Source organism: Pelmatolapia mariae, linkage group LG14, assembly GCF_036321145.2.
Source record: "Pelmatolapia mariae isolate MD_Pm_ZW linkage group LG14, Pm_UMD_F_2, whole genome shotgun sequence".
NCBI lineage: Eukaryota > Metazoa > Chordata > Actinopteri > Cichliformes > Cichlidae > Pelmatolapia > Pelmatolapia mariae.
In genome coordinates, this window is record NC_086239.1 from 12,939,257 (window position 1) to 12,962,592 (window position 23,336).

General features: G+C 42.5%; 1 protein-coding gene across 1 annotated transcript in view; it reads left to right on the forward strand.

Moving 5' to 3' along the window:
* pid1 (phosphotyrosine interaction domain containing 1) overlaps nt 1–22,614 on the forward strand; it is a 32,575-nt gene extending 9,961 nt beyond the window's left edge. Inside the window, exons 2-3 of the mRNA XM_063493901.1 lie at nt 4,409–4,555; nt 20,059–22,614. Coding sequence (XP_063349971.1) covers nt 4,409–4,555; nt 20,059–20,559 — 648 coding nt within the window. The 3' untranslated portion in view covers nt 20,560–22,614. The remainder of the gene's footprint in view (nt 1–4,408; nt 4,556–20,058) is intronic.
* The last annotated feature ends 722 nt before the right edge of the window (nt 22,615–23,336 follow it).

Sequence of the window (23,336 nt, forward strand, 5' to 3'; positions counted from 1 at the left end):
TCTCCTGTTCACACATCCCAAAGGTGCTCAATTGGATGGAGACCTGGTGAATGTGGAGGCCATCTGAGTACAGTGTGAAATAGTGCTCAGCTGGCACTAAGGGCCCACAGTGTGCCAAGAAAATATCCCCCACACAGGGCAGGATTCGCCCATGCTTTCATTAAGTTTATGCCAAATTCTGACCCTACCATCCGAATGTCACAGCATAAATCGAGACTCATCAGACTAGACAACATTTTTCCAATCTTCTCAGTTCTCATAGGTGAGACTATGTGAATTGTAGGCAGTTCACACTGACTCACCAAGATTGTCGCGTCAGTTTCCTGTTCTTACCCGACAGCAGTGGCGCCCAGTATGGTCCTCTGCTGCTATAGCTCATCTGCGTCAAAGTTGGATGTGCTATGTGTTCAGGGATACTTTTCTGCACATCTTTACTGTAGTGAGTTGTTATTAGACTTACTAATTGCAGGTCTAGCCATTCTGCTCTGACCTCTGGCATCAACGAGGCATTTTCACCCAGAGAACTGCTGCTCTTCGGATGTTTTCGCTTTCCTAGACTATTCTCCGTCAACCCTAAAAGTGCTTGTGTGGGGAAATCTCAGTAGATCATCAGCCCGTTTGGTACCAACAACCACGTTCAAGTCACTTAAATCACCTTTCTTTCCCATTCTGATGCTCATTTTGAACTTTAGCAGGTCATCTTGATTATGTCTACAGGCCTAAATACATTGAGTTGCTGCCAGATGATTGGAAATTAGATTAGTTAGATTAAATTAGTTGAACAGGTGTATCTAACAAAGTGGCTGGTGAGTATATTGCTCACACTCTGATAGTATAAAAACTAACACTCTCTTATTGTGAGTGTAAATGAGCGGATGCGTTGCTCGCCATCAACTACTTATTGTTGCTTTTAGCATTAAAGTAATAACGCTAAACGTGAAAATTTCCAGCCATGAAGGCAAATATCACAACTCGCGTGCAAAAGACCAAATAATTTCACAAGATTAACGATTAGAACGAGCATTTAATAAGTCATGAACTAGAAATGCCAACTGAAAACCTGAAGTTATCCATCATATGATAAATCTTGTGCTTTAGGGATTTCTTCCAAATCCTTTATAAATTTATGTGCACTCTTTCATTTAACATTAATGCTTTAAATCTGGTGCTCCGGGGATGCACCCTGCTAACAAGTTTCATACCGGGCTGTCACGCCATCTTCATCATATGGTACATCTTAGCACAATGACAAGTACAAATGTGTTTCTTCTCCCAAAACGACGAAATAAGAAGCGGTAAAGTTGCTGTGTAGTTGCATTAATTAGTATTTTCGAAGTTTTAGAAGTTATGGCTCCTGTATACTCCAGAACAAACCTTTGGAGTGAATGTCAGAAACAAGGCAGACTCAAGCCGGGCATTTATCCAAGTGTCTTGAGTGATGGCACAGGGTATCGTAACTATCCAACTGTTAGATTCTTTTGGGGTCTTTGGCGACTTGCAGCAGTATACTGATTATCACTAAATGCTTGAATTAGAACTATCCTGATGGCAGAGCATTGCTAGTATATTAGGAGCCTGCTAAAATTCATTTAGTGTGGAAAAAAAACAGATCAATATTCAGCATGCGGAGGCTTTTGCTGAAGCCAAACATTTAAACACTAAGTATGGAGGTCAGGCACTTTGGTGATTGCTCAAGTGTTTACAGGATCCTCGCCTTATCCCAAGTCACAACTGACCGTGCCCACACTCGTCTGGCGCTGGAGGCCGAACACTTTTGTGGCTCCAAGTTAAAGTCAGAAATAGAATCAATAACTTGATGAGGAGACAGTTGGGACTTGAGAAATAACAAAAACATTAAGATACTGTGAAAATATTGTGAATAGAATTCCAGCATTGCTCCACAAGCAGCCCGCCGCATGTGGAAAAGTAATGGAGGAAAAAAAGCTTTCCCATTTCCTCCAGTAGTACGAAGCACCTCGCTGTGAACTTATAAGTATAAAACATGTACGTACATGTATAAAGCAAAGTTTTTTGGGTTTTTTTTTTTCGCTTCTTTTATATACCTGCTTAAGCCTTGTGCACTTGGTGGGGGGTGTAGGAGTCATGGTCCCCCTCGTCTCACTCCGTACGGAGGCCAACCACAGGAATGCAAGTCACAGTCAGGAAGCTGTAAAGTGCTGACGCAGAGGTCAGCGAGCGTTTACACACATGTGGCTTTACTTTCACAACTCCACCATTCTTCTTCTCCTTCATCTCCACACCTTATCTTTCTCCTTACCCCCGTCCCACCTGCCGCTTCCTTCTCTTTATTATTCCTTTTCCCAGCACGAAGGTCCACTACGGTGAGTTAGAGGTTGGGGGTTACACTGTAGGGCGTCAGCACAGGATTAGGCTTTTCATAACAGAACGCTATAACAAGTCACAGAGAGTGATATATTTTGAAACCCTTAAAACGATGGCAGCAGAAGACCCACTCAGGCGGGAAAGTGTTAATATAACCATAAACACTAACAATCAGATAGCGAAGCAGTGTTTAAATTCAAACGTTGATTCAGGATGTTCTACTTGGCCTTATAAAGGCAACAGTGAAGATTGATGATAGATCGTATTGGCAGCATCGGCTGTTTTCATCGCTTGAAAATGTTGACCATCTGTTGCAGGAGAAAATGGCTTTCATGCAGTCCAACGTGGAAAACAGCTTTCAGCGCCACTGAATGCAAGACAAAGTATTGGAGAGCATTTGTTAAAGTGATCTGTACTTAACAAGAAACTCCAGTTTGTTTTTGGTGGTGCGCTCACAATAGCATCGATTGTATTGTGTAACCTAGAAGATTTGAGATGTCGGTTAAATGAAATTCTGAAGTACCGCTCGACTGTGACGAAACAGTCACGATTCTGAGAAATGTTTTATTCATGGACGTATTGCTGTAAATCAAGTGCAGACATTCAGGGTCCCCACATACTGAATTCCAGTGTCCGACCTGTTGATTATGATTTTCATCAGCTGCTGCCATGGTGGTTGGGATTTCTAGTGTAAGAAATGCAGGATCTGTGTCTGGAATCACAGTCAATCTTCTATACATAGTTTTTGCAAAGTAATGGATAGTTTTTCTAATAGGATCCACTATGGAGCCACTTACTTTGTTAAAACTGTTACCAAAGCATAGAGTATGGCAGTGCACCAATTGGTCCTTCTCTACAGCAACCCAGGCGGTCGATGGCAGGTTATGGAAACTTAGAACAGAGGTAAATTTTAATTATGAAACAAACTAACTAGCTAATCTAAGCTAATTAGCCCTAATTAGATAATGAGCCCTTCTCGCGTGTAGTTAGCAGTCCTTAGCAGGGATATCACAATTTCAACCTCAACACCGATACGCAGAAAAACACTTAATGCCATTTTCGATATCATCCTCCAACGACAGAAGTAACAGCAAAGTCATGTCTCGAAAAAGTGAACTTTTCCACTAATTCTCCCAATTCAATGAGATTTTACAAAATAAGCATTAAAGATTAAAGAGGTTTTACTCATTTTACCAATGCTTTAGCTGTTTTCTTTACAGATCGTGAAGGTAAAATGTTACAATGCAGTGGATGAACATGCTAAGTGCCCAGCTTCGTGTTGTAGCTAGCAGTTTCGTTTAAGTTGTGTATAACTGTTTATTGCAAAAAGCTACCTTGTTAGTCCCTGACAAGATCGATTTATATGAAACCTGTTAATATGGATTTGGCAAGAAATGTCATTTTCAGGCCTTAATTCACCGATTGATGGAGCCAGAAAAATAATTGAGGTCAGGCTGCAGACACCGTTGCCCAGCAGGTGTGCCGTTTTCCCCTTAGTTCAGAAAATCGTGATTTAATTAGCTGCTCAGTTTTGTTTTGATGGTGTCTAAAAATACCAGAAATTCTAGCAGGCACGCTGCACATGGCCAGACGGACCGTGTGGTTCTGCTCGGCTTCAGGAAACACTTGCCGTGCACTGTAGTATGAGAGCAGGCGGCCCCTCTTGTTTTGACGGGGACAGAGAGGGCAGGGCTTCCTTCGTCTGCTCCTCACATTCCTCTCGGAGCAGACTAAATCTCTCACAGCCATCTCACTTCGAGCCTTTATCTTCCCTTTTCACCACCGAGATGTGTTTTCTATCAGTTGGAGTGGGCTCCTGTGTAAATATAAAAGCCTTGAAAGTCCTTTGACCCCTTGAGCCTGTTCCATACTTTCCTTTGCAGGACATGAGGTACAACTCTGCACACAAAATGCTGAAGTTTCTGGGGGTTGTTTTTTCTTCATACAGCAGTGTTGACAAGGAAACTTAATGGTGAACCACAGCCATAATTAGCTTTTTGCTGTTTGGTACAGATTGCATATTTGCCTAAAGCACAGTGTGTATATATCTTTCTTTCTCCATCAGCACTTTCAGACCATGCTGAAGACCAAGCTGAATGTGCTGACGCTGAGAAAGGAGCCGCTGCCCACGGTGATCTTCCACGAGCCCGAGGCCATTGAGCTCTGCTCCACCACACCGCATGCAAAGAGCAGGACCCACGCTGGATACAAGGTAGGGGGTCACATGAACCTAATAATCCTCAAATCCAGTCCTGAACACTAAATCTGTAATAGCATTATTAGAGCCTTAATCCAAATGTTTTTCCTTTTCTTTTTGGTCACAAGTTTAATTAACTTGCACCGTGGATTTCCCAGCACAGAGTTTTTAAAGTTTTAACTTTCCTGTCTGAGCCACATACTTGAGAAATATTGAATGTCTGTGTGGGCACACACATACGTGCGTCCTGGCATGAATTTGTTTGCTCCCCCCCGGCACTACTAAGTGTTAGATGTAGGGTTTCTAACTGTGATCCAACTCACAGCCCATATTCTCTTTTCTCTGTCCTGAAAACAGAACGCAAACAAGGCTACAGATTAAAATAGCAGCCAGGCTCTGTTATTACACACAACACTTCTAACCCACTAACTGTGTCTTTGTGTATTTGCCTCCCTTGTGCCGCAGCACTGTAAGCCTAATAAATACACTGAAATCATCGCGGAAGGCAACTTCAAGTGGTGGTGGGGGGGCATTAGGGTTTTATTTTGCATGTCTGATGTTGTTTTTGGTCTCTAATGCTGTGTCATTAACAAGCATGGTGGAAACGGAGGCTTTTTTAACTTCGCTAAACTAAAATAAACCTTTCGTATCTGGCAGCTGACATTAAAGAACATTCCTGCCAAAAAACACCGATGTGGAACACACAGTCCCAGCTCTTGTTGATATTTGTATTTGTTGGATCAGTGTACAGAACAGCGAACATGAACACATGCAGACTCATGCAGACGCACTCGTACTAAATGCATATACGTCTGCGGGGGGAAAAACATCCCAAAAGCAGCTACGAGGGCCAAAAGTGCTGAGTCCTCTTTGGCACTTCCCAAAAGCTCCAGAAGTTGAAGTGAAAGTCAGTAAGAGGACCTTTGCTGGCAGAGCAGAGCAGTTTGGTCTAGCTAGAAGAGACACATGAGACACAAGTTAACCAGCAGCGTTTCCACTGGCTCATATTCAGGTACAGGTGGGAGAAGGCCTCTTATGTGACACAATATCATATGCTAGGAAGTTAATAAAATAAAACCTAATGCTGTGGAATTTACACAACTTTTATCCAGTAAATGATAATGAGAATAAAATAATATAGACAGAGTTGTTTTTCACAATGAGGTCCAGTGAAATGTGTTTTACCTCTCGCTGTGTTTCCTTAACTTTAATATTTGTGGCCACTTAAAAGCCAGGTCCCTGACAGTGGCCACAAGTGTAGTAAACAAACAGTCTCATCCAGCTGTTTCTAAAGGAAAGTCTTTGTCATTAATCAAGGATCAATTATAACAAAAAGTGCAGAGGCTGTGTTTGGAAAGTCTGAGGTTTGCAAAATCACCTGTTATTTATCTTCATGGTAGACTTGCAAAGCTGTGACACCATGAGTGCAGTGGGTAGCTGATGTGGTGACTATCCCTATGAAATGCAGATGTGTGTGTAGTTTAAGGTGCTTCTGCTTTGGCCTCAGTCACCGGTCACTTGGTAAAAGTGAGTATTCCTCGACTGTTTGCAGGAGGTTGCTGGGAGTCCCTGTGAAGTGCTTTGCTAAAGCCCCAGTCATGCATGACTAGACAGCGGTTCCCTGGTAACCACCGGTTGCTAGGTAAAAGTATATTATCCAGCTGGTTGCCAAGTGGTTGCTGGAGGTTGCTAGCTGTTGCAAGGTGAAGTTGGCAGCAAAGAAGGAGCTGGACCAAAACCCTTCTTACAGTTATTTTGTTTGCGTACAGCTTGCTGCAGTTAGCTGCATTTTGAATTAAAAACATGCTGTTGTGTCTGCAAACTCCTTTTGAACATGTTGGTTTAGATTGCATTCAACTTTTCAAGTTTCAAGTTACTGGCTAGTTAGCAAGTGTTTGCAAACAAATTGGCAACTTCAGTGCAAACTACAGGTGAACATGGCAAATTGCTAGAGACCAAACCAATCATAAGGAGGTTTTGAGTGTGGCACCCTCTTTGTGACAGTGGTGGTGCTTGACAAAAGGCAGGAGGCAGAGCTGGAGATGGCAGAATTGAAGATGCAGATTTTCATTGGGAGTAAACGCGATGGATGGGATTACAAATGAGAACATCAGAGGGACAGATCAGGTTGGACAGTTTTGGACACAAAGTTAGATAAGCAAGGCTGAGATTGCTGGGACATGTGCAGAGGAAGGACAGTGGATATGTTGGATAAAGGCAGGAGGAAAAGAGGAAGACCTCAGAGAAGATTCACGGATGTAGTGAAGAAGACATGCAGAGGGTTGTTGTGACAAATGCAGTGTCACAAGTTACTGAGTCATCAGGATACTCGTGTTTCGCGTGTTACAGTTAATTTCCACTCACTTATTGTTTGCAATTACCGGCACACACACACACACACACACACAAATAATTTCCTTCATCTGTCTGTCTGAGACTTCTTCAGATGTGAGTCTGCCTCACTGCCTGCATCTGTTGGCTTCCGTAACTTCCTGTCTGAGTCACTACCTGCCTGTCTACATATCTGTCTGCCCACCTCTGCTTTTTGGATTCCTTGCCATCCTTCCTGCAGAATATTATAGCATTTATTATCCCCACGGAGTGTTTTACGTTGCCTTCCGTTCACTTCTTATTTCTCCTTCACTCTCTCCTCTCACATTCTCCGGTCGTGCACCCAATTTACAGACAGACAGGCAGGAAGGCTGGCTGAGGACTGCTGTTCCTCTGCCAAAGCTAGCAGCTAGCGAGCATGAAAGGCCACCTCTCATTGCCCCGCTTTCCCCGCCGCTGTCAAAGCGCTCCACTTCACATCCACTGACAACGTGTGCAATGTACTTTGCAGCCATGCCAGCTTCATCACCACACTTCATGGCAATTGTGAAATTACTCTGGAGTCCGCTTAAAAAAACAATATAATTTTGTTATGTTTGAACTTAATTTGTTCTCTTCTCCTAAGAGTAGAAAGTAGCTTTTGAGAGTTGCCTGGCCGGGACCCTGAGGAGTCAAACTGGCTTTTATAAAAAGTGGGATTTTGGATGTGGCTATGAGGCACGAGCGCACAAGTCTCCAATTCAGACCCACCTTACGTATTTAACAGCCCAGCAGTGAGACAGACAGTGTGCAGTCTGTACAAGTGTTAACGTGAATGTCAGATGAAGGCTAATTACCCATCATTCACTGCTTTAAATTATATTTGTCCTGAAGACAAGAAGAGCAGAGCAGGAAAAAAATGAATCTGGGAACCTCTGGGAAATTTAACACTATATCAACGAGCAAATTCATTCAGCTTATGTTAGCCTGTCTGTCCAAAGGCAACAAAATCCTGCTAACAATATATCTAAGGTTTGCAACTTACCATATTATATTTCATTTGTAGGGGGAAAAGTGCAGAAATGAGTTGTTTTGGATTTGCTTCTGTAGTACACCAAAAGGCACGGGGCATTCAGGCTTGCTGTAACATCGTAACATTGTTCTGTATTACACCAGACACATTGACATCACTATGCTATGTTATCAGCAAAGATCCCCGGCTTTGCTACTTCTGCTAGTCATAACTCCCCTCTGTCACTGACGTCATTCATGTCAGCAGCCCGTGCAATGCAGGCTGGTCCTACCATGCCTTTATCTAATCTGTTAGGCAGAGAGCCTTTTTGTCTGTCTCCGTACTTGATATTCTGATGTCAGATTGTGCGCTGGATGTGCTGTCACTCCTCCTCCCAGAACAGAACATGCAGTGATGACATTTAAATCGTTTTTACCACGCAGTTGAGATGACTGGTGCTTCCAGCTGCCTGCGCTGTGGAATGTGCAAGCAGATTTGTATCAGCGTTTCTGGCATTTATGTGTATTTGTGTGTTCGTAGCTCGAAGCATCAGAATCGCTGATGTGCAAACATTCCCGGGTTGTTTCGTCCTCGTTTTAAAATTCAGCGATTGGTTATCAGACCTCACTGAAAGGACAAGAGATGTTGATGAGAGCAGTATTCATGCTTCTGTTTAAAATTGAGCTTTACTCTGACCACCGAGAACCTGGAACTGTTGTAGAGAATAAGCTGAATTCACTCAAGTCCATGTCTTTATAAACTGCTACTGGTGACAGTAGATGGTATAATTTGGCAATGAAATGAGAAGTTGCCAACATTTTATTACCATTTAATGAACATTACCTAAAACAACCATTAACTAAATGTGTGTGTATGTATTTGCCAAGTTTCAAAGACCTTTAAATTTAGAGAAAGTGCTGTTTTGCTCCTAGTTTAATTACTTTTAAGTTCTTTATTGTTGTTCAGTGAGAGAAAGCTAGTCTGTATTTGGGCTAACCAGTGCATTAAAGTCTGGTTCAGTCTCCGAGGTGAAAACGTGGAGTACAACGGACCGGTCACGCTGGTCCACTGTGTGGAAAAAAAAAAATCCAGTAGTGATTTGGACAAGGACCCATTGGAACACCTGCCAGTTTGTCCCATTTCAACCCCAACCTATAAAGGATCCGTTACCTGCGTCACAGACGTCACAGCCAGATCCAGAAAGTTAAAGTTAAAACTGTCATGACGCTATAGTCATAACTAATCCTGTACTTTTGTTACCACGTCTGGAATTACTGCTGTTCTTATGTTACATACCGGCAAATAACTCACGAATTGCCGCTTTTTAACCGTATATGTTTCGATCGTTACCAGTGAAAGCACTTTGAAATCAGATTGTGCTTTTTGATACACCCTGTATATTTCTTTATTTTAAATAAATAATTATTCTGCTTGTCGATTATTTTTATGTGAGCAGAAGTTAGTAAAGAATTGGGACAGAGGAGTTAAGTTATTCAGGGGTGTTACCTCTGCTAGGATCGCGACCAAATACTGTCTGTGGTCATGTTTTATTTTATTTTTTTTTCTGTGTCACCCACTCGATAGTCATTTAATGAAACCAGGGAGGGAACTTTTGTCATTTGCATACAATACTACACCCTTGGTTTTCAATACATACAGCTACTGAGTACTGATCCAATACCAGTGTTAAAGCTTCATCATCATCATTCATTATTTGAGGAGGAGACGGTCTATTCATGTGTCAGGTAATGACTTTCTTGCGAGTACTATTGTCAGTGTACTTGTACATAATTGAATGGTGTGAAGTATATGCGTACCTCAGTTTAGATAAGTTCCATCTTGCTCCATCTTTGGACGATCAAGAGTCTTGTGCTGCAGTAGACTGTATGTAAGTGAGAGTGAATGAAAAAGCTCCTTTCATTTATACCAAAGGGCTTCTGTCTTGGCACTGAACCAGTCAGAGTAATTTCTTTTTTTTTCTTTTTTTTTGGCTGATACGTACCACATCATCTCCCAACACAAACAAGCAGAAACACACAGCGCTTTGAATCAGGATAAAAAAAAAAAGCTGATCCATCTTCGCGTGCCGTGACTAGCACAGCCAGCTGGACTGTGCTGATTCAATACGTTTAGAGGAATTTTAACAACCACTTCAGGAATGCTGAATTCCCAAGCAGTGGATTCCCAGTCTTGTTGGAGACACAGAGGTTTTACAGAGGGAGGCACCTTCTACTGTCAACAGTTACATAGTTGTGCAAAGCTAAAGGATATACAGTACGACTTTGGTGTCAGTAAATATCTTTATCATACTGATGTAAATATTTTGGGTCAGTACAGTACTGAATATTTGACAACAGTGTGTAACTGATATTATTTCCCTTAAATGCAAATCAATGTATGACTGCTGATGAAAACAAATGAAAGGACAAACCTGAACCTTTGAAAGAAGGAATGCTTTTGGGAACAATGGCATTCCATCTCTCAAGTAAAGATTAAAATATACTTACACTTTATGTTGGTTCAGGACATTTTCCCTGTCACAGTCCTTCACAAGTGTTGTTTTTTCTGCAGTTCTTTTTCAAAGTACCTGCTAGTTTTCTTTCATCCACAGATAATAGCAGGTATTTTGCTAACTCTTGGCAGCCAACATTCAAACACCACCGCCAGAAACAAATCTGAAATGTTTCCAGATAGCCGGTGATTGTGGCGTGAACAAAAACAATTGCATTTCCATGCCGATATTTTATCTTTTATCATTTGGAAAAGATTGTAACATTTGGATGGAGCAAACTACAACCAGGTGGGTTGGTGGGGGGACTGTGTGTTTAGTCTGCACCACCTGTTTGCCCTTGGACAGGTTTCTGAGAAGGTGGCTTAAATGCAGAAATGGCAAGCTCCAGAAGTGCTCCTGACCTGCCTTCACATCACAGTCTGTTCCCAAAGCTGATCTATCAAGACCAAACAGCTACTCTCAATAACCGCGTCTGTGTTCTGGTCTCAAACTCGCTTCCTTTACCTCTCAGCTCCTTCCTCTTTCTTCCTCCATGGTCCCAAAGGGACCGTCTGTAGGGACAGGTATCTCTTTATCGAGTCCTCCCTCATCTTTCTCTCATACTACCCGCTCTTCTCTTTTCATCCCTTCAGATCCTTTCTCTAGTGATGGCCGAACCGGCTGTGGCTCCAGCGGCACTAGCTCTACACCTTTCATCCACACAGACATGCGTGTGTGCTTACACACGAATAACGACTCACACTGAGATAGACAGGCACAGACAGGATGTTCCTGTCTCTTCCCACCGGCTCACTTGCTGGGCTGCGGATGTTTTTTCAGTCCCCCTCTGTGTGTCCCCTGCTTTCTTCTACCCTTTTTTGCATTCACTCAGCTGTTATTAATAAACTTCTCTTTTCTGTCTTTGCATGTCTGTTTGTTCTTTACCCTACCACAGTTGTGGCTTTCATTGCATTGTTGTGCTTGGATCCACTGATTCATTCAAAATGGGAAATGTCAGAAACAGTTTGCGGTGCCGTGCTACACGATTTAACATGTTTGCACTGCATGTTCTCCGCAGTGCTCTATGATTTTAATTAGTAAGAGATGCTGAGTCCTTTGTAGTGTTGTAAACACAATAGGGTAACACGTACAGTTTTTATGCTCATTGTCCGATTTATTAAGTCTACCTCAACCAGTCCTCAGAAATTTCGCTCCATTGATGAGAATCACCCGTTCCACCACATCCCAAAGGTGCTCCGTTGGACTGAGATCTGGTGACTGAGTCTCTCCAGTGACTCCAGTGAACTCTGAGAGCGTGAGTGTTCTCCTCAGTGATAGGTGGCGCCACTTGGACAAAACCTCCACATCGGCGCTGGTATGGGAGGAGAAGAAGTCAAAACTAGAAGCAGAGGAGTCTCAGAAGTTTTTTTTTTTCTAGATAGAACAGCGATTGGCTTATTATGATGTATTCCGTTTCAAGTCAGAACTTCCGAGTTTCCAGTTGGAATTTTTCAACTGGAATGTTCCCTCAAGTCAGACATCCAGCTAGAAAAGCCCCATCAACTCCTGCGTAACAGTCCAGGCTGGCGATAGTGGACATAAGCAGTAGTACAACAGCAAAAATTGTAACAATATACTGTATTGATACAGCAAATAATCACTGCAATTTTTTTGTGTGATGATGCTTTATGAATACAGGAGTACCAAATTTTGATATTAAATAAATTCAAATACTCTTAAGACGAGGGCTGATCTCATTCGTCACCATTCTGAGATAACATTAATCGATTGTTATCTCGAATCAGTTCAACTGAAAAAAATAAAAACAGCTATTGTGCTAGTTTGCTAGAGATCCATGAATGGGTCAAACTTTCTAACGATCAAAACCAGTCTGACTTTACTGGAATGCGCTCAGCGTGCTAGCTCTGACTTCCAAGGCAAATGAAATGCAGTATTAGTTAGGACTGACTTTATTTTCTTACTAGAATTGTTTTGCTGTACCATTTTAGCTCTTTTTCTTTTGTCAGTTTAATACCTAGCTTACAAGCTAAATGGGGGTGTCCAAATTCATAGACTGCATCCTCCTGAGGCTGCAATTGTAGTCCGATTGTGTCACAGCGACCTGATGAAGGCTGTCCAAATTCGTAGACTCCTCCAGCAACCGACAAATGTGCTCCTTTTCCCCAGATTTGAAGGATGGGTCGAGTGTATCCTTCGTGGCCCACCATATCCCAGAATTCATAGCATGGCCCAACCATTTCCGGTTTCCAACAATGGCGGCCGCTACTTATTACTCTTATTACTCTTTCCGGGTCGCAAAATAAACTTCTAAGATACTTTCAGGCGAGAATGTAGCTGTGTAAACTTCAAATATCTGCTCAGTTTATCAAGATATCACATACTTGCAAAAGTGCTCCGGCGTTTTCACAGACGTCTGTTACCCACCAGCTCGATAGCTAGCCGGGACGAGAACAGCAAACTCCCGGCATATCGTTTTCAAACCCCCCGCGGTCTTTCGCTACTCAGGTTAAACATCATATATAAGTCACTTAGATAACTTAAAAATGTTATTGTTTGGCTTTTTTCAGTGTGTTATTTGTTTGTGAGTAAATCGGTTGTGAGGTGATCGCGAATTTACGCCAGTGTCCTGCTATATTTTACATAGCAAAGAGCAGATGGCTGAGTTTATTAAACTCCACCGAGACAGCTGGTGAGACAAATCTGAAGGCTAGACTGTCCAATTTCACAGCTGCTCACTTCAGACCTACCCTTCCTGGGGAGGACCTGGCCCACGTAGACCGCGAAGGCCGGGTCCTCAGGAGGATGCAGCCTATGAATTTGGACACCCCCATGTGCGCATTTGAGCAAAGCTAGCTGTTCCCCTGTTTTCAGTGTTTGAGTCATTCAAAGTTACCCATCTGGTGGCAGGAGCTTGAAGCATAAAGTACAGACGTCTGAGTGGTGTCAGTCTGATTTAACTCTCTGACCTAATGTGGATTCTACCTCGAGTTTTTTACACTAGAAGCAGCCAAGCTAGCAGTGCTTCCAGAAACTAGTCAACGAACACTCCAGCTGCCTCAGATGATCATGAGGCCCATCGGTGCTGCCATTATCCTCACCATTCTTCGAACAAAGCTGGATGACAAAGTGACATCATATCTGCTGGTGCAAGTTGTTGCTGTGCACATCTCGATTTTGATTTTTATAACCTTCCACGTTGCACCTTGAATGGTAACAACAGAAGCACTGAGATTCAGCTATTTTGCAGAGGGAGAATTTCTGGGAAAAAGAATAAAAAAAATCTGCGATTTCTTTGTTTTTGGTTTTGCACTGATGTGCAAGATTTTGTCTCAGTGGCGCCACCTATGGTTCAGGAGAATACTGCAACAGGAACTCGAACCCTCTGTGCTAACATAAATGGTATGAAACTGTGCAAAGCAACGACTCGGTCTCTTGCAGTCTTGCAGGTGGCAGAAGGCATTTGAGCTTCTCGCAGTGTACAGTAAGAGAAATGGAGAGTGAGAGAATAGAAAAGGACAATGGGTTAAACCAGAGTTGGTAATAGCAGCCACATGTCGGCACACATGCAAATGTTTAACCACGCTCCCTCCCCTCTCTGTCACAATCTCAAACATTCCCACTGCTTCTCTTTGTTTTTGTGTCTCGTTGACAAAGCAGGTATGCTTTTGTCTACACCAGAATTCCAGCAGATAGTTTAAATTTCAGTTTCACATAAGCTTGTTTTCTAAACCTTGCCGTTCCCCTCACTCTATCTGTTTTTTCTGTCCACATTTGCTTTATTTATCTTTACAACATCCTTTCTTTGCAGCCCCCAAGGCCTTTGTTCCTGTAACTGATCCTCATTTCTGTCTCCATATTGCTTCACATGCAATCAGCATTTCCACTCTGGCGGGATAGAAATAACGGCGAGGCCTTGAAGAAGTGCAGAATAGTAGAGGGGAGGTGAAGCGGGTGAAGGAGTTCACTGAAGCAACAGGTGAAAGAGAGAGGACAGAGTGGAGGGGAAAAGATACAATGAGTGGAGGAATGAAGGAGAAACTCATGGAAAGATGAAACAAGGTTGCCAGGATGTAGTCAGACTGCCAGAGTAGAGCACAGCACACGTGTTGCTGTCTGGGATTTATGGATTGATGTATCAGTTTTATCAAGAACCTGATGTGGAGATAGCTACAGCCTGAATGGTTTGCTTCATTCACTGCACAAACTCTGACAGAGCCCTGTGGCGAGCATCCACGCTTTGGCTTGGAGATCTTGAAGGTTCTCATAACCTGTTCTGAGACCGAGTCCAACCTGAATCACATCTCTCCTGTCTGCAGAACTGATTATGATCTGAGTCCGTCTGGTCGTTGTGAAACTGTCCCAATGCGCACACACACACACCCACACACACCCACACACACACATTATGGCTGTAAAAAGTCAACCACTAACTTCTCGCGCCTCTTCAGCTGGATTCCAGACACAGATTGTGTGCAGAGCCATCTAAACACTGCTGCTTTAAAGCGTCAGTCATTTTTGCTGGTGTCAGATGTTGGGAAAGAATGCGTGCTTTCAATTTTAATGTGATCAGTCATGTCTTTTTCTGCCCTTTTCTCTTTAATTTTTTTTTAAAACTCATTTACAGAGCAAAGCAAATGTTTTTTTAAGCATCGGGGTGTTTGGTTTAATACTGTAACAATATTTCTAAAAAAGAGGAATAGATTCAAGAAGGAACTGCAACAGCTTCTCTGTCAAAAATCTTAATTCCTCATATCCATGTTGTTTTGTTTTTCTATTTTCTATTAAAAAATATAGTAGGCAGAGCTCTCAACAACTTCCTGGTTTTATCCTAAAGAGTAATTAAATTGACCCAATTTCATGACATTTGGAAACATTGGACTTTGAGTGAATCATTACCACAAAATGAACAGAACTCACACTATCACATCACTTATAAGATGCTGTATACACTCATCAAAGATTTTTTAGAGATATACATCATCAGCTGCTTGTTGTTTAATCATCGAATCAAATGGCACTAACACAATGCACATGTAGGCATGGTCAAGACGACATTGAAGCTCAAACTGAGCATCAGAATGAGAAAAAAAAGCACGGATGTTGATGCCCTGGGCTGGTCGGAGTATTTCGCAAACTGCTGATCTACTGGGATGTTCCCACACAGCAATCTATGGGGTTTACAAAGAATGATCTGAAAAACAGAAAATATCCAGTGCGTTACTGTTCTCTGGGTTTCGGGATGGTGGTGTAATGATCTTGACACACTTTGTGCCCCACTTAGTGCTAAATGTGCATCATTTAAACCACAGCGTGCCAATGTTTTGCTTCCAGCGGGGTAAAACGCCACAAAGTTCATGTAAATCATCTAAAGCAGGTTTCTTGAACATGACTGTGAGTTCACTGTACTCACGTGGCCTCCACCGTCACCAGTTCTGAGCAGAGCACTTTGGGATGTGGTCCAATGAGAGGTTTACGTCATGGAGCCGACAAATCTGCAGCAATTGTGTGATTGTGTATCATATCAATATGGTCCAAAATCTCGGAGGAATGTTTCCGCCCACGTTTCAAATCTGCGCCACGAAGAATTGAGGCAGCTCTGAAGGCAAAATTGGTCCAACCCGGTACTAGCAAGGCGCACACAATAAAGTGTGCGTGTCAGTAAGTGTATATGTCTGTGTTGTTTTTATTTCCGTTTTCTCTCCTCAAGACACTTGACCTGAAATCATTTCACCTGCAGTGATTGCTGACACTTGCAGAATAACTCTGCTTTCAAAGTTCAAATCTACACTTTAATGGGGAAGAAACCAGAAGAGGAACTGATCCTCTTTCGATTGGTCACTTTCATAGTTATATCCTAGCAACAATGTGGATGTCATTTTATACCAGATATGCATTTTGGAAAATTAAGTTCCCCAAATGTATTATTAACAGTTCATGTTTCCTGTGTACCACTGGATGCACTCACACGTATCGCTGGGTAGCTTTGACACTGAAGAAACGAAGGTTCAGTTCTTTGTTCACATATTAAAATATAACCTAATTATATAAAAGCTGGATCTGTGCTGCCTTTAATCAGCAGCCAAGCCTAATAATAATCTCCAGATTTAGTTTCACATTTAGTTTGTCTGGAGTTCATACAGTAGATGCACATTCATCTTTCTATACACTGATACCAAATTCACCTAGAGAGCACATTTTTAAAACCAGGTGTAAATGGGCTCAGTGTTGTCTCAGGAAAAAAAATACCAGTGCAGATGAAATGGGTGATTCATGCACCGCAAACCAGAAAATCATGCATTTCCAGAGTTTTACTCGTCTATTTTCCTCTTTTTCTTCACATGAACACTGCCTCATTGAGCAATATTTTTTTCTATTTCTAGCTGTCTCTCATCTTTCTTCTTGAGCAATCTAACAGTTTCCTCTTCAGCTGCGTGTTTGGTTTGGACTTTAAAGAAATAAACTAATGTTTGCTCAGTCTGCTGACCTCCTCACTTCACACATTCCTCACTTATCTTTCTGTGTGCGCTGCACACACATGCACAAACCTGTATAGCACTAGTATTAGTCTCTGCTTTCCTACAAAGTTAAGAAATGTACCAGGACCGGCTCGGACTTGCCAAAATTAAATAGCAAAGTTTTGCTTTGAAAATCAAACATGTTTGTATCCTCTTGACCTCCTGGCTGGTCCCCTCTGAAAGCATCCCGAGAATGGATTTATTTGGTTTGAATAGCAGGCTGCTGCGGCTCTTTTTGAACAAGGCAGATCAACTAGATTATATCCTGATTTTCAAACACAGCAGCAGAACAGAGCCAGCGGAGCAGACATGTGGATGTAAGAGAAAACATTTAACTGTCTTTTTTTTGGCCTTGAATACAACCTGGCAAAGCAGCCAGCCTTCATTTAACTAGGAAGCAAGCAATCAGTAAAAACAACGGCAGATTAAACAAGTAACTCAATATCAAAATGGGAGACACAGTGAAAAGTAACCATAATGACTCTTTATTTCTATTCGACGTACAAAAGGCACATTGTGGATGGTTGATGTATCTTGGCGTAGTCTTTGGATCTGTTGGCTGACTGAGTGACCGCCGTTTGGCTGCGAGAGGGTGTTGGGGTGGTTGGCTATCAAAACCACCCAGCCTCCAGGCTGCTCCTGCAGACCTGTGGTGCTCAGCTGAATGATGGATCCAGTGTGAAGCCTGCATGTCTCACCCTGTGCCCACCACTAATGAAAACCAGGCATGAGGCGGCAGCTGCATTCGCTGCCTGGATCTCTTCCCGTGTTTTAAATTGGGAATCCACATTTTGTTGTACTGTAATCAGGGTATCGTGATATTATGGGGGCTCATACACCATAGAGGGAGGCTGGGGTTTGTTTATATATATGGAACAAATACAGATGCTACTTTTAAACAAGCTTTCCAGAGGATTCTTTGACCTACTTTTATGTTAGTTTATTCATCGGTCCACCTTATACTGGCAAAATATTCTACACCAGGGGTGCCCAATCCCAGTCCTCGAGAGCTACTGTCCTGCAGCTTTTAGATGCATCCCTACTCCAACACAGCTGAATCAAATGGTTTGATTGCCTCTTCAGCATGCCATCAAGTTTGGCAAATGCCTGATAACAAGCCATTCATTTGATTCAGGTGTGTCGGAACAAGGATCCATCTAAAAGCTGCAGGATGGTAGCTCTCGAGGACTGGGATTGGGCACCCCTGTTCTACACACTGTCGGTCCGGTTTGCAGCGTCATGTTGAATTCTGTCTTTAAAAAAATCTGAGATGCCTTTTCTGTACTTTACTGTTTTAAACTTTTTACAAGATTAAAAGAATGGTACTACTGTACTCCTACATCTATGTGTACACATTTTTTAGACCTGCTATTTTAGACTCAGAAATGAATCAAGCATAATGTTCAACCACTGAAACTTAATTTTTCTGGTCAGGAATGTTTCATATGGCAGTGAATCAAAGTCACAAAATGAGTCTGAATGTTGAACAAACATTTTCAGCATTTTCAGTAAGGATCTAAGGCTACTGTAAACACATCAACTACAACTCCCTGTTTTAATTACTACATTTCTGTTTATACATGAATTAAACAAAACAAAAGGGTCTCGTGGCATTGGCCTTTGTAAAATCCACTAAATATAAATTTAAAAAGTAAAGAGGAGACGGGAGAAACACCCTTCAAGCATGTTATAATTGTCGAAGTTGCATAGTTGGTCCACCAGAAGGCACTCTGCAACTTCCTTGCTGGCAACACGTGTTTGGAATGCCACAAACACAACCAGCTAATCTGAGTGGAGTTGGACAGACTCGAAAAAATTAAATAACGGCACGTAAAATGTGTTTTGTGTCGAATATATATCCTTATCTGACCTTTTTGATCACCAGATATCGGTATCAGTCGAAAACTCCTGTATCGTTTGGGCTCAATTAATGACACATTAATTTCATAATTGTGTCCCCCAAGCTTTTTGGTCCAGGCCCAGCTTTTCAGTTTTCCAGCTTTATGGTAATTGCCCTAAGCTTGGCCTGTCTATCCTCAACGCTTACGCTGAAGAGTCCCATTAAGTCAAAAATGTAGCAGTGAACCAGTGCAGGTAGACTCGACTGGTCCAGACTAAACAAAATGGAAGCAGTTAAATTATATGATTAAATAAACCATGGCCTGGGCCTCTGCTTTGTGTCATTTTCTGTGTTTTTTGTCAGTCTGGCATGGATATCTGTTGGATGACTTTTTTGTTATCAGAATAGATGTGAGGATGGATATTTGACTGGAATTTCTTTGGGCATAGCGTTATCAAGATCACGGTCTGGTTTGACATTCGAGTGTTGTGCATTGTGCCAGAAATGTTCACATTCAACACACATTACAATTCATAAATTCATAAATGTTGATATGATTGATACACTTTCCTTTAGAATTTGCTTTTATTATTGCTCTCATGCTATCTGGAGCTATATTTTAAATATGCACTGCATGTAAGCCAGCCTCAGCGAACTCTTAAAGGGTTCAGAGTATTCCCCTGCCCCCGAATAAACAGGCAGGGGGGAAAACTCTTTGAATGTTTGACTCATAGCAGGCATCTCCTCTGTGTATTTTTGTAAAGCCATTAAGAACAGCATGTAGAGAAGTGCACAAGTCAGCCATTATTTCTGGGCTGCTCTTGAACTGGCCACGCTCTCCCCAAAAACTCCAGCTTTGTTTGCTTCTTAACTCTCCCACCTTATCTCTCTCCATCTCCTCAGTCTATCACTCTCCTGGTATGCAGTGTCATTACTATGGTATTCCATAATACATGTTGCAGCCACAGTTAAATGTAGTGTTTTTTGTCTTTGGTACAACAGATAACACATCAAGCACCATTCAGTACCATGGAAAAAAATCTTATCACTTTGATCTGATCTTAAAAAACGTCATTCTCTGCATAGAAAGACGTGAAATATGATGTAATTATAACATGAAAAAACATTATCCTATACCCACTTATTTGTGGTGTTCCTCAAGGATCCAACCTTGTCCCACTGTTGCTTAGTTTACACCTTTTATGTTTAACTAAAGATTAAAGCACAGCGGTTCATTAGTAACCAATTTTATATTTAGATTTGTTAAGCATTGAATTGTAAATTTAAAAAAGAGTCTCACTGTAGATTTATGTATCTTGTTTGCTACAGGTGACCTATCTGGGCAAGGTGACAATCTCTGGGACGCAGTTCCTGTCTGGCTGCACAGAGTCGGCGGTGGTCGGTCTGGTGGAGCGTCGCGGCCTGGCTCAGCAGCAGGGCACTTGTCCGGCTAGCAGCTCTCTGCTGGAGATCCGACCCTTTCAGGTGCGTCTTCACCACATGGACGAGCGCGGAGAGGCATCAGTAACCATGGACACCTACCAGGTGGCGCGCATCGCCTACTGCACAGCTGACCACAGCGTCAAACCCAACATATTTGCCTGGATCTACCGGGAGATCAACGACGACCTGTCCTTCCAGATGGACTGCCACGCTGTGGAGTGCGAGAGCAAGCTGGAGGCCAAGAAGCTGGCGCACTCGATGATGGAGGCTTTCCGCAAGACTTTCCACAGCATGCGTAGTGACGGCCGCATCCACAAGAGCGGGTCAACGGACGACTTTGCGGAGGACTCGTCCACCCCCGAAGACTCTACCCCAGACGATGGTTGAACTAAAACACAATACAATAAACACAAGATCCCCATCCTAACAAAGTGATGGCTGACTGGAAGGATGGACAGATTACCTGCTCTCTCTCATTCTCCCTTACTATTTTTCTGTTATCTATATGAAATAAAATGAACTGACCATATGAACCAATGCACCCAAGACAGTGAAGTAGCTTTTAACTATCGTAAAGGAAGTTACGAAACAATATTTACATAGAGGAATAGCAAAGAGCTGCCCCATTTTGAGTAAATACTCAGCAAAAAGGCACCTTTGTAGTCGTTCTCAGTAGAATCTCTCAACGTTTCCGTTTGCAACCCCTGTCAGCGCCTATCGTTCCTTAACCTTTAGATCAAGGAAACAAAGAAAACAAAGTTAAGTCCATGTGCTCCTAGCACCAGGTCAGAATAATCTACTGCCACTCTTGCCATGTAGGGACTCAGCAGAAAGATGTCTGGTCCCAACTCAGAGTTTATATGAGACTGTTGGAGCACATACATTCTTGAAATGTTTGATTATGTGGAGCGTAATGCCTTCAGCCTTGGCAACAGCAAACGAGAACGTGAAAGTAAAGCTAGGCCTTTACGCACTGCTCATGTCTTTGATATTGTACCTTAGTCCGAACCCTGAATATTATTCACCGAGCATAGCTGTTGATTCATTTAGACGATAGAGCTACTGCCTCTGTCTCTTAAAAAAGATTCAGAGTGCGCGTACGGCACCTGGGAGAACATAGGTGCTAAATATCTTTTAGAAGTTCTCACTGGAGTGAAAGCCCGGCCCCGTCCGAGACACCTTAATCATCCACATCCGACTTCTGTTTTAAGTATACCAAAATTCAGGCTCTCTTTTGCCTGTCACATTATGTGCCTCACTTTCCTCTCACATAAGTTTGGTCTCTTACACAGGTCCCAGTGTGTATGCGTGGCCGCGTGTCTGCTCACAAGGTTTTATCCTACTCTTTGTCGGTGTAATTCCCAATTCTGAACTTTGTGTATATGGGGTGTACATGCGAGTGCTTGCATCTGTGTGTGTGTGCGTGAAAAAGAAAAGGTAAGAGACGAGGAAGTACAATTCGTATTGTACGATTAGCTGGAAGTGAAGAGAGCATCTGCTTTTAAAATCAGACGTGGTACTACGACCATTTGCCAAGTTTACTCAACTCCGTCTTGTACCAATCAAAAAGATAAGAGCGAGTGATTGAATGTGCCAGTCACACTGAGGTTGTAAGACCCCCTAAATCACAGCCATTCGAGATATAACAACTTACACCTCCTGGCCTCTGCTGAATGTATGAGTCCGACATACTGTGAGCACCTCACAGCATCTCCAGTCAAGTCCAGTCTCCCGTAATCTCCTCGTGCTCTCAGACAGCTCTAAGGGGGGGTGCTGCTCTGGCCCCGCAGGCAGTCGGCCAGTGACCAGCTGTCTCCGCTGCTCTGTGTCATCTCTCCGAGTGACTGAGGCGCCGTTGTGGAGGAAGAAAAAAACCCCAAACTCTTTCTTCTTTTCTAACTGAACTGTCCTGAACAGACTGGAAACCATCAGTTGGAAATGGTCTTCAGTCAGCGACTCCAGCAGAATATTCAAACTTGCGTAAAGCTATACAAATGTTACACACATGTTGTATTTGATTCTTGCCTGATAAGCTTATGTAAATACAAATGTATCACTTCCCAAATATTACAGTATAAATGTCAATAGCTATTTTAAGTAATAAAGAAAAAATGTTGAGAACCATCATACAATACAGAAACAGTATTATAAAGCTTACTGTGAATAATAAGTGGAGAGCCTGATAGTGGTGGCTGTGTGTGTGCACGCGCGTGTGTGTGTGAGGAACAGATTTTATGTGTTTGGGGGAGTGCTGAGTATGGACAAGGCCAGAGGACGAGAACAGGGGAGAGCGTTTATAAAGCTGTAGATTATACTGTGCCATGTCTGTCTGGAAACTCAGACGCGCTTTAAATGTTTAAAAAAATGTTACCGTAAGTGTTTTCTATACAGTGTTTGCAAAAATCAAAAACAATTGCATATAAAGTATTTACCAAGACCGAGCGTACGACAGTGTGGTCTGTTTTCTCTCAGTTTTCACTTCTGTCTCGTGTGTTCCCCCCTTTCGCCCAGATCTCAGCTAAAAGACGTTTTTTTGTTCTCCACTCTGCTGTATTTTAACCTGATGGATTCCCCGCTGAGGCCGCATGTGGGAGGATAAATACAAGGCATGCTCAGTTTCAGAGGAAACAGAATGGGTAACCAGATGATGTTCTGACGAGGTGCCAGGACAGATGTACACCATAACCTCAAGTGTCTGCTTACCCTCCATATGTGCAATGTTTCCACGCTTGATTGGGATTTTTCCTGAAACCTAAAATGTATAAAAATCTCTTTTGTGGTGCATAATGTGCTGAGCAATTCCAGCATCTCCCACAATGCTCTAAACATACTCCTAAACATAGCTTTATGGCGTGTTTCAGGTTTAAGTGTGACACAGCCACAGCCTTGTCCATCCTCTGAGGAGGTTTTTTTACTCTCCCCATTCTTCACATTCCTCAGACTTCCTCAGATCTTCCCTGTTATTGTGTTGTGTTGCTGTCTTCTCTGCCAGAATGTGGCAGCCCCCTTTTCTCTACAGAGTGCCCACATCAATAACAAGATAACTGCTTGCTCTCAGCTTCTGTGGCAGGCGATCATTTTGCGTCTTAAAAGCTGCAAAGAATTGGATGGAAAATGGATGCTGTGAAGAATGTAAAAGCACGTGCAATGTGAACACTGCCTCC